Below are 13,015 nucleotides of genomic sequence, written 5' to 3'. Positions count from 1 at the left end.
TTTCACTTCCTCTTGTTGAGAGAGAAAAATAAGACGACAACAAGAGAGAGGCTTATGAATGGTCTCCTCAATAATACTTGTCATAGATGAGCTTCTATTACATCACCATGGTAACAACAGCATGTTTTGACAAACAAACTAAGAAGAGTGCTTGACCAGACAGCCAATATGCTCAGACTTTACAAATGATTCTTTTCCTCAATAAGAAAACACAAGTATGAATAATAAATATCACAACTAAGTCATAAATACTTCATTATTTGATTAATAATGGTGGTACCAATGATTTCAGTTCATTTCCATTAAGATTCAGAACATTTTAAGAACTGTGCATGAGATGTTAACTATTGGAAACACCTACACAAAAACTAAGATGAAAAAGAGACATTAGGTTATAAAGTGCAGTCCAAAAAGTTGGAGACATATAGAACGAGAAAAAAAAAAACATGGGCAGAGACAATGGAAACAATATGCGGAAGCGATTCCCGAGGCGTATTGACCATTGCTGGGTTACAGCAGAGAGCAGCGGGTTCATGTCTGCCTCGAGGAAATGAACTTAAGTCATAAAGTTGGATCAAAACAACATAAACGGGCCTCAAGTTCCCTAGTCTATAAACAATGTGAATTTAATTACAGATATGCATTGCATTTTGGATTGCCCTTGGTTGTTGTCAGATGAACTTTGGAAGCCAAAATGAAGAAAACTAAACAAAATGTAAGATAACAAGGATGGTGTTTATAAATAATACGTATGACTTTTCAACTGTAGACTAGACAGAATCGATTCTGAATACACAGTGCATCTCTGCACTGTTGTCACCGTCAGCCTGTCAGAAGCACCTTCTAAAACCCACTCTTTCCAATGTCTGTATAAAGTAAAAAAACAAAAAAAACAATGCTGCCTTGGCTTACAAGTTGAATGTATCCAATGATTATGCCTATAACGTAAAACACTCAAATCATCTTTCTCCATTGAACTGAATGTAAATGTTATTAATAAACTCCAGCCCCAAACTGTGATCCTGGTGTGTTGGGGTAGTATAATACCACCATATGGATATTTACAAAGAAGACGCTAACATCTGCTCAATAAGCTGCAATAATAGTATTAATTTTCCACATAGGTTAAAGAACATTTTCTTGTGTTGTTTGTCTATATGTTGCCACTCTACCATACTTGTGTTCAAATATCCATTGCTTAAAGAGTTATAATAGTATGTCAAGCATGCAATTCATTAGCCTGTCTATGGTGAATTACATTAAATGTTAGCATTAAGCTAGCAGACTTTTCTGAAGCAAAGTTACCGTAAGTGGCTGTTCTAAATACAAAACATAATTCTCAGGATTTGGAGGGGAAAACAGCTCAAAGCCTCTTTTTGGAAAATTTGCTCACTATCTGCCAAACTAGTGCTTGCTAAGAAGTGGGTTGAGTTAATTGGAGTTTGCTGCCACCATCTAGTGTTTGTATCGAAAAAGTTTTGCTCTCGAAAAATGTGAGTCGGGTCACTTGTAAGTCAAGGCATCACTCTATTGGAAACTTTAAGGTAGAAAACAAAAAAAACTATTTCGTTAAGAACACTTAACGAAATATGCGTATCTCTTGTGGTGCCACTGGCTAGCTAGTTTGAGCATGAACTGTTGAATTCTTGTTTTGTTTTATGAGTCAGTTTTACAGTAAACTGGGAAGTGACTATATCTAGAGTGTGACTTAACTTCACCAAGTTCTTGTCTGCTATGGCCAGAAAAAACAACAACCACATCCAACTCTCCAGCCATTATAGCCATTACTTAAAAATAATGCCTTGAACTTTCTCCATTCGAGAACACATGTGCCTCCAGCTACTATTTGAGGAAATATGGTGTAAACGAAAGGAAAGGACCATCACGTATGGTATTTAGTGACTCAAACAATCCGGCATGCTAGCAACACAGGAGGAACATACCAAGTTAGAGCATGAATGGGCCGCTGTCGTCTAAAACACTTTTGCATTGATACTTTTTTAATGAGCCTTGATTTTCTTCTAAGAACACGTGAACATAAAACACGTAATGAAATAGGCTCAATTAAAAAAACAAATCCAACATGAGACACAAAACACACAACACGCAATTCACGCCGATATTGAAAGCCTCGCAAATGAGTACGCTCCCCCCATTGCTCCCCTCTGCACTACAAATGTAATCTAGAAACCAAGGAAGCTCCCAAAACATAGAGAGAAACACCAACAAAGGTGAGCATAATGGCGTTGTATTGAAGGGAATACTTCACAAAGCCTATTGTGAGAGTATCCTTTTCAGGCGGCAAACCCGCTGTAATTTGCTCTGCGTCATCTGCCTGCAGTCACAATGCAGCACTACAGCTTTGAAATGGATGGCAAATGAAGGCCATTTGTACATAATCACAGCAGATAGAAGAATTCGCAAGCCCTACAATGTGTTGTTGAGGTAAAAAGAAAGACCTTGGTCTATCTGCGGCAGCCAGCGCCGCCACGGTTTGGCAAAGGGAGGTCTTTTCTCCAGAAACAAGCAAATCAATTCAAATCAAATCAGCTTGCGAGCCGTGACATTTAAACAGTTCAATTTACATCCTTATGTTAAGAGGAGAGCCGCTCTCTAAGATGCCTATTCATTCTCAAGGAAAATTAGACGTCTATATTACACCGGGTTAATAGAGCAAATATACTGTAGCGTTGGCGAGGAAGAAACTGTCTTCTTTTCGCCGCGTACAAAGGGCTCGGCATGTATGTCATTATAAGTGATGCACAAATACGGAGGGGATAATATACATAATATAGACAGGATTGGAAAGAAGCGGCGAGAACGTCGCGACACACACATACACACACTTTCTCTCAGTGTCTGTCCTGAGGGCTGCCATCCCGCTGTGAGGGCCGGCAGGCACTTTTGTCATGGTGGTCCTTTTGTTTCACATCAAACAAAACGCCACAGCTTTGCATATGGCTCCACTAATTTCTGCTAGTGTGCCCCAGTCATTTATCATCGCCTCTCGCCCTCTCCTCCTCTTTTCCTCCCCTAACGTGGTTGTGATAGCTGCTAACCACCAAGCTGTTCTGTTTAGGATGATGCAGGCTTCTCGGGGCTACGGCTGACACACGCGCAGATGCGTATAAATGCACATCAATACGCGGATACGGGCTCACGTAACCCCGCAGACTATCTGTGCAGCCAGTCGCGGAAGAAGACAGACGCACACGCGCACACATCAGCACACGCAGACGGGCACATTCGCAGGAAGCGAAACAATGCTGCACCGCTTGCGAGCCCGCTAGCTATGGAAAACCTTGAGATTAAAAAGAAAATAAAGAAAAAAACAGAAAAAGGAAGAACACATCTCTTTAGCCCCTCCTGAAGCAATAGACATGATAGTACTCTAGAGTTTAGAGGGTGGTTGAGATGCACATAAAAACATTAAATGAATTTTGTTTGTCTCTTATCAAGTTTGCTTATTTTCATTGGCATAACATTTTTTTGTACACATTTTAAAAATGGAATTAAAAGGTTTTCTACCCTAATTAAAACCTTTCAAATATCCATTAGTGGGTGCAACTAAAGAGTATTTTAATAATCAATTAATCTGCCCCCCCAAAAAAAACTTTATTAAAAATAGAACATTATTCCAAATTAAAAGTGCAAACAAATTAATTATGATTCAGTTACTGGTTTGGCCTGAAACATGTCAGAAAAAAATTGTGATAATTGCTTTCCAAAGTAAAAGCAAATGTTTTATTTTGATTCAACACAAAGATAATCAGTCATATCATTGAGGACAACATAAATTGAAGAAACTAAAATTCTGAGGATTCTGAGAACTTATTACTCGTTGCACCTCTAATATCTATATTATTAGCCATCTTAACCAATGTATTGAATATGTGCTAAATTTGTTGTTTATAGGAATATATATAGAGTACCTGAGTATACACAATTATTTTATAGTTATTGTATGGCACAATTTTTATTAGCAGTAGGAAAAAAAAAATAATGCAAAAAATTTGCTTTCATAGAGCACCATGTGCATTTGGACACAGTTGTCTTTTTCACTTGACACATTCAAGAGAATATATTTTGAGGAATAAACCCATTTACAGTCTGACTGGGATGTTTGTTATGTAAAACAAATAAGATCCATCAGTTTCATGTCTGCGCATTGAGCGGCTGGCTTAGTGCAGGATGTGCTCAGGCGAGGTGGGCAAAAACACAGGAAGCAGGTTGGAAATGGGCAACTTCCGCTGATGAAGACATATATGGGAAAAAAAAAGCCTTATTTTAATATTTATCGAGTGTTTCCTGGAAAATCCCATTACAAGTTCATTAATCTGGATTTTGTTGAGAGATTGGTGTAACTTCATTTGCACTGGCGAGGCTTTGCCTTCTATGACTCAATTCATTGTGATGTCCTGATTAGATACACAGATAGACATACTTTATTAATTACATACGGAAATTAAGATGTTGAAGGTGATTCTAAACATTAAAAAATCCTAATCAATAAAAGAAATCCCAGTCCCAGAAAAAAGGAGGAAAAGAAGCAGAATTGTTTTCACAGCCGGCTGTTACCATGCCAGTCATGAAGCGACAGTCCTGCACAGAGGGCAGAGTTGGCCCGGCTGCTGCCCCGAGGGTCACCCCGACTGGGCGAGGGAGGCTCCGGAAGGACAAAAGAAATTACAACAAAAAAAGAAAATGTGGGGGCACAGGAGGAAAGAAAACAGTGTTGCTAAGTACAACTAACTTCTCCAACTTCTGTTGACTCACCCCGGACTGTTTTGCCAGCGGCATCTCCGCCTCTTAAATACACTTGATCACTTGTGGGAATGAATAAATAAAAAACGGACGGACATTTGGCTAGTTTGTCCAGCACGTATGAGTTCTGCTCATTTCTATACTTTAAGGAGCTGTTGCAGCAGCTGGCTAGTTGGCACCCACACACTTGTGTGCACAGACAGATGCCTTCTTATATAAGATCTTATATAAGGCTACCACATCCTTTCCAATAAGACTGCTCTTTTTTCACTTTGTGAGCACATAGGTTAGAGTGGGATAGACAACTCTTCCGCAACACGACCGCCCGCCACCAACACTTCCACGTTCAAGCCCACTCCTGCCAATGAAGATGGATGAAAGAACAAGGTACAGATGGCGGTCTCCTCGCTTTCTGTGGTTCTGCCCTCAAGATCGCTAGCTTTTTTATTTATTTATTTTATGTTTTATGTGAAACTCATCCCTCAGATAGATAACTACACATATTTTCGGATAGCCTGTTCCAAGTACAACTGTATTTACTAGTATGATATTGTTTGAAAAGAACACAAGTTAGACGAGTGAACTTCTACACCATTGGAGATGTTCTTAAATCAACCAGTGTCAATAACATGGACTAACTCTACTGCGCAAACTGCATAGCACGTTTATGTTAATCAGGGAAACTGAAATATTCTGAACCAAACTGCCATTATATAAACGGCAAACAAACTTTATCAACTGTAAAAGCAAATTAACATCTGGAACTGCAATAAAAGTGTAAATGGAGTTTAACTATGATAACTGTAATAAACTAAGGTAACAAAATCCTGACCCCTGACATAGGACAGATGCATATCATTTAAGACAGTGATTCCATTACTGATGAACCAATGTCACTTAGTTTGCTCAAAGAGAAAAAAAATCTTATTTATTAATTACACTGGTCAACGAACATTTTGGTGCCAAGAAACTTCAATGTTTTAGGGTAGTTTGATGTCACTAGTTTTTTAGAGATTCCATAATTCTGTTTAAAAATACAATACGCAGGTTATCACATTGGTATTCACTTTCCTACAACTTTGATGAAGCTATAACTCTCTTTCCAAGCATGACCGTACAGTATTCTTTCATTTTTGATGCAATATCGTGAAATACAGTAATGGTTATTGCAGAGAGCCTTCTATATGCAAATCGTGTTTTATGTGAAAATCAAGCAATAATTCAGAAAATTAGGAAATATTGGCAATAAACAACAGATTTGTAGTGCAAAAACAGGTGACGTAAAAGCCACAACATGACTTTTAGAAACAATCAAAGTACATTTCGTAAAATGTCAAAGCACATAAATGAGAGCCAAGTCAAAGAACGGTTGTCAATTTTAGACTCAGCAGCCAAACATTACCCTTTGGCACACAAAAAAAAAAAACATGTTGTCCAGTGCTGTAAATATTTCTGTTCATCTACCTATGCCAGCGACATATAGTAAAAGGCATAACAATTAAATGCTCTTCCATTCGGTGAGAATGCGCAGTAAACCTGCGTATATACCTGTTGCCATTCGTACAACAGAAGCGTCATGGCTTAAGTGAGTGCATTTGTGAGTACATTTCTATCATCATTATTTTAGTGTATTTGCTTGGTAGTGGGCCATGAGATGTTTCTTAGGTAAAATGGATACCTTGGCTCACTAAAGGTTGGGATCACTGATTTAACTCATTCCCTCGCAGCCATTTTCACTGAAGCAATCCCCTTCACTCCTGGCTGTTTTACTGAATTTTGACTGATTTTGCAAGGCCCACATAATATTGTGTTCTGTTGCCATTAAAACATGGAACCCACCAAAAGAAAGATTAGCGTCTCTTCTACCATCAGGAAAAAAAAAATTCTCCTTCCGTTTTGCATCAAGTAGCATTCGGATATAACAAATGTAATCATTATTCACAAATCTGTTAAAAACAGTGAGGGAAACAGCTTGTTGCAACATGGCTCTGGTTGATTTCTTATACTCTGTTTTTGTAATAACTACCATTGCTTCATGCGTTCTCTTCAGTTCAGATGCTGCATCAAGGCCTTCTGTATGCTCTATCATAAAAACAAACAAACATAAAAAACGTATAAATACATCTTTGGGAGCATGGTAATATTTAAAATAGACTGTATCTATACGTTTTTAGGAGCAAATGAGTTAAGGAACTGAAGGGAGGCTTACCAAAGGTGTAATTTAGTTCACATTTCTCATTTACCATAACAGCGTGAACATTTTTTACCCGATAAATAGCAAATAATGAATTGTGTATTCATAATCAACTCAGATACAATTTGACAGATAGAGGGACAATTTCTGCTAACCTTTTGTGTACAACCCACCCTCCTTTTATTGGCGATGTCAACATACCGTCACTTTAGTCATGGTCGTGTACGACTTTCCCATTTTACAAGAAGTTCAATCTGTGCTTTTCCTCATTGCCATTACTGCTTTGGGGGTATAAAAGAAACACAAACCTAATAAACATGCCAAATATACTGTGCAACAGGACATACATAATAGAAGTATAGAATCCACACAGCCACAACAAAGCTTTAAGTGAGATTTTGTACTAAATTCTCATGAGAGCCTGTTTTCTACAACATCATCTTCTAGTCAGAAAGGAGAAAGGAAGAGCTGCAACAGTTAACTGAAATGGATAGATGGAATGTGTGCAAGGGTAAAAGGGTGAAAAAACAGTGGGGGTGAGGCAGAAAGAGCAAGCAGCCTTTCGCCCTGTAGCTTCTCTTTCTGCACTCGCAGTCAAAGGCAGTTAGCTCCTCTTTGATGTAGCTATAATTAGTCCGTACGCAGTGTTTTTAAAACGAAATCAAATTGCAATGAAACACTTGAGCGCGCCACACAGGGGTTAACATGCTCCGGAGCATGGGGAGCGAGCAGGAGAAATTAACAGCGGGCCCTTTTGATAGGCTTGATCAGAAATGTATTTATTAACTGCAAAGGGGAGCAGTAATTAACCCGCAGACAGCTTGTTTTCTCTGGGTCTTCTCATGTGTCGAACAGTTCATCCCGCAAGGCTCACACACACACACACACGCACTTCCCATCTCATCCCGCTGGACCAATTTCTCCTCAATTAAGTAGATGGTGTATGTGTGCCAGTGTGTGCTTATAAGTGCAATGAGACACACTGATGTAGAACCGAAATACTCGTTGCTTTAAATCGTGAGTATTTGTGCATGTGATCTTTCCGCACAGCAAGGCAAGAGTGCATTTGGCTAAAATGTCAAAGATCTCGGAAGAGATGCGACTTTGTATCTGCGTTCCCAATTAGTTTCAGGTTGGAAGACGTAAAGGAATCGCAACAATAATAGACTACAGAAGCTGGTAAGGCCTCCAGGGAAACCTGACGGTGGCATTTACCAACACTGTCACTTAAAATGAACAAAGGATATCTTTCAGCTCTTTGTCTTGATGTTATCATTCCAGTAGCGAATGAGCTGTATGTAATGTATTTATATACACACATGCACCACCCTGCATATGCGCGATTTAACAGGGTTCTCACTTGACAAGGGCATTACTTAAAAGGGTCCAAGCAAGAACCTCACATAAGCCTTTAAACCCACCGAGATGCTGAGTGAGGGAAACACACAAGGATACAAATGGGAAGAATAGCGATTCGTTGTCACACAGTAGAAAAGCCCAAGAGATTGCGATGCTGTCACAGACAAAACACTGCATGAATATTTAGCAGCCAAATTAAAATGACAAAATATGAGGAAGAAAGAATAGGTGAAGTAAAAAGATGAGGAATACAATCTTTCTGAAAACACCAGTGGGACAAGTGACCACCTCACGAGATGTATGCTGGTAAGAAAGAGAAATGTCATTAATAAAGCGAGAGACTTGAGCAGTGAATCCTTATTTTGAATCCCTATTTTCAGGGAAGCAGTCTGGTAACCTGAATTCACTCATTCATCATGCAAAGGCCATCCAGACAGATAAAGAAAAAATATAAAATTTTCTGATAAAAGAAGATATGCTAATCTTTATTTCGGTAGGTTCCATGTTTTAACAGTAAAATAACACAATATTCTGTGGGGCTTTCAAAATCAGTCAAAATCCAGTAAAACAGACGGGAGCGAAGAGGGTTGCTTCAGTCAAAATGGCTGGGAGTGAATGAGTTAAATATTTTGAGAAATGTCAATACAGCACTATCATCACAGCATTTGGTTGCACAGTATATAACTGCTCTAAATATTGCTGTCAGTTAACTTGAGCTCTTTGTTTTTCAAACAATAGTATCTTCTCAAGGAAAGGTAAGCAAAGTACTGGAACAAACTGAGCATTATACCCTTTTGGGGAAAATAACATAGTTCTATTTTGAGATTTAGACGATGACATGAAGCATTTACTGCTTGTAAGCCATAAGCACTTGACTGCTGCCAGTCCCAGAACTATGGTGGACATAATACAAAATACTGAGGCTTGGGGACTTAATCCAGTGTCCATTCTGACTGAGTATACTTATTATGTTAAGAGTTTTTACGAGACAAATGAAATTAGAAAAAATTGTAAATAGCTGGAAGACACAACGGCACACTGTGCGGCAATGTCCCACAATAGTCTTGAGCTTCAACTTTGGTCTTTAGATTTGTTTTTTTCCAACTTAGAAACTTCTGTTGCATGTTTCTGTGCCAGACAAATCAGTTAATGTTGTGTAAGAGTGGAAGAGTTAAAGGTCTCTCAGTGCTTCAAACTACTGTACATGCGTGGGCTATAAGTATAAACTTCCACCAGATTCCACAAGCCAAATCTGTCATCCAGGATCTGCTTCTTTTGGTGGCCAACCAATTGAAATAGATTGAGAGTTAACATTACATCAACATTATTGCAACACCTTTGACAACAACATAGGAGGTGTGTCAGAATATAATTCAACACATTATTCCTACTCCAGGTGCATGTGCTGAAAGTGATAACACACATCAAGAAAGAAGAATGATAAAATCATCAGTCCCCCCCCCGAACCCAGCTTTGTAATTGACGTGTTCAGGTCATGGCAGGAGATGGAGTCGATCACAGCTGACGAGTGAAACATGCCAGCCATCCCTTTCACTCCCATCATCTTTCAACACACGAGTCTCAAGGCTGAAGAATCTGCATGTCAGTAACAGTACCACTGTGCTGCCATTCTGACAGAATTTATTGGAGGAAGTCAATTCTTTATCTAGTGGTTGAATGGAGCCCAAGGACAGGACAAAACAAATTGCTAATTGAACAAGTGCTCTGCTGTGTGACTCCCTCAGCTGTCAGGAGTTGGTGCAGCTATGAAGGTTATATTATGGCATTACTGTCCCTATTTAATGTGATTTTTTTCTTAGCGATTATTTGTTTTCTGGTCATTTGAGTCCTGTCACTAAACCACAGGAAACGTGTGCTCTAAAATGTGACAATGATCATAGCATGCTGTGTAAAAATCTACACATTTATTGTAAGAAAGTCCTGTTTATGTTAAAACTTTTGCAAAAAAAATTCACAACCGTGCGTTGTACTTTTAAAGAGAGATTATGAATGTGAAGCGGGACCAAAACAGAAAAACAAAACACTGACCAGCTCAACAAAGGACAGCCCTCCATAGCTGTGGGCCACGATGAAGACATGCTTGGCTGCAGCTTTGGCCACAAAGTGATCCCACACGTACAGCACGTGTTCCTCAGAGGAACCGTTTTCCTACAAAACACAAACAGACTTTTCAGTTTTGGGCCGTCACAAAAGACACATCTTTGAACTGTTTTACAAACTTTGACAGAGTCGCTGACGCGTGAGCCGATCCAAATGTTATGCTACAGTAAAAGGAAACAAAAGAAAAATAGAAAAGTGGTGGTAGCCTGAGGATATATCTATAAAGAGGCACTCTTTAGTCAATCAATAAGTCTTGCATATTGCAAATGCCCTAAATGTAAAACTCAATAAGCTCAGAGAGGTAACGTTTAAATCTTAATTTGTAACCGGTTGCTCAATCAATGGCCTATCTATACGCCAGTGGCGACCACACGGGAAGACACTTGGGAAGGTCAAAAGAAAAAACTAAACAAAGGACAGCACATACATGTAAAGTACATATAAAGAAACAAAATCATCAGACACAAAATAGCACACACTAAGAATGACTGCACACATTTTACTTTGGCTCTACTAAGGTCACCACATACATTGTGACCAAGCTGGCATGTTTAATTAAAAAGAGATGTAAACACTTATCCAGGGCTTCAAAGAACAATAGTAAAAGGAGACGAGTGAAAAGGGCATCCATTAATGAACTTGTGACATTGATTTGAGACTTTGATTTCCTATCAAACTGTCTGCCTGGCAATAAAAAAATGAACAACACATTCCGGCACAACACACAAAAGCAAACACATGTAACACTAAATCACAGCAACACACTGGATGTACTGTATGACGGCCCCGTGCTGGGTAAAACCCTACTTTGCAAGGCGGTCACCAATTGCCTACATCATCTTGGAGAGGAGATTTTGCAGTTTACCTGCATAAATGCGTCAATCACATCCCTCGGACCCCAGTGAATAAATTTCTGCTTCCATAATATCAAGGACCGATTGGCCAGGAGTCAGCTGTGTTCTAACAATGGCGCTGAATTCTATCTGCGATAGTCAAACAAAACCTCAGACTGCGCTTTGCGCTAGACTTGCTTTGGGCACAAAAATAGGATCCTTAATGTCTTTCCGAAATGAGTTTACATTTTACAAAGTATGAGCGCATGTTAAATACAAAGACAATCATTGTGATTAAGTTCACAAACTTAATCACAATGATTGTCTTAAAATAATGATTGCATTCTTTTTAATAAGGGGAAACGACAGAGGTCAAACAGCCATGGGGAACATTTGAGGATTTCCAACTGCCGTATTGTTTTTCCCAAACAATATTTTTGAAATCTGATTTCATGCAACTAAATCCAATCGATTTTGGCACATGTGCACATTAAGAAGTCAACTACTAGTTTATATTTGAACTGGACTTTTTTTTTTGGAGTGCATATGTGATATTGACATCTGAAATGGAAAACAAAAATGCTTGTTTTCTACTAATTACAGTGCATCACAAACCCCCAGTAATTTCTCTCTGCGAAAAAGCTCTTTTTTCTCCAGCGTAATGTCACTTTGTGCTAAAGTTTGTGCTCGCCATTAAATGTGTTTTTGCTGCTATGTTTGTCCGGAGGTAAATTAACCTGTCAGTGTGTTTGTGTTTGCCACTAGATTAGCATGAGGGGGCTATCATGTCAGCACCCGCCTCGACTCGCAGGGTGTGATGCAAGAGCAGGCAATGAATGCTCTGGCCTGCCCTCCTGCCATCAGGGCTTGCGAGTGCAAGAGTGTGCATCTATATATGTGTGTGTGTGTGTGTGTGTGTGTGTGTGTGTGTGTGTGTGTGTGTGGGAGGGCAGGCAGAGACAGAGATGTCTGTCTGAAAGACTGTGACATCAAAGTCTTTTGAAGCCTCGCCGCTTTCCCCTCCGCCATGTCGCCCTTCATCAGAGAGGCCCATTTCATTAACTCCTTCCCTCTCTTCTTGCTTTTGGTACCTCTTGTTCTTCACCACCTCCTTTGTAATAATTGCGCCTGACGCCGGCCAAGACAGTTATGTGGCAAATTCATGCATAAGACATCTTCACTTTGAATGACGGAGCCATTGTCCGTTTATTTATTTATACATAACTGATATAAAAGCTTCATAATAGCAGCTGGAATGCCTCCATTTACATCCTCGTCCCATTCCCATCTCCCCGCCTAAAACAGCGACACATATTTTGTCTTCACCCTCAGTGGCGCACAACCGAGTGACTGACGACTACCTGGCATGGCAGTGTGTAGTGAATTATCTAAACAACATTTGCATATTGCAATTATTTCCTGGGGTTAATTAGCTGCAGTGGAGCGCACCGCCCTGCGAGACCAGCCTCCTGTCACCAACTCGCTTATGCACACACGTACACACATAAATAAGTTAAATTTGTGTGCGTGTGTGTGTGCTTGTGTGTGTGCCAGGGCTGTCAGAAGAGTGTCCCAACTGCACACCTGTTGCCAGCATCCTTCAGCCATGACTGTCAAGGGAGAGTGAGGAAGTGTGCTGTTTGTGTATTTACAGAGTGCACAGTAATCCATACTGTCCCCTCAGATGATATAAAATACAATTCTCCTCCCTAGATAGTCTCAACAACTGGCACTCTGCTGAGCG

General features: G+C 39.6%; 1 protein-coding gene across 3 annotated transcripts in view; it reads right to left on the bottom strand.

Annotated features, from left to right (window-relative positions):
- Positions 1–13,015, bottom strand: part of arb2a (ARB2 cotranscriptional regulator A) — a 150,928-nt gene that overhangs the window by 69,522 nt on the left and 68,391 nt on the right. For all 3 annotated transcript variants that reach the window (XM_086076600.1, XM_086076599.1, XM_086076601.1), the window contains exon 8: positions 10,367–10,486. In XM_086076600.1, coding sequence (XP_085932726.1) covers positions 10,367–10,486 — 120 coding nt within the window. The remainder of the gene's footprint in view (positions 1–10,366; positions 10,487–13,015) is intronic.

This window comes from Leptonotus elevatus, chromosome 5 (genome assembly GCF_054856555.1).
Source record: "Leptonotus elevatus isolate MCC_2025b chromosome 5, RoL_Lele_1.0, whole genome shotgun sequence".
In the NCBI taxonomy this organism is placed as follows: Eukaryota; Metazoa; Chordata; class Actinopteri; order Syngnathiformes; family Syngnathidae; genus Leptonotus; species Leptonotus elevatus.
Note: the sequence above shows the minus strand (reverse complement) of the source record. Positions and strands in the feature narration are given on the sequence as shown.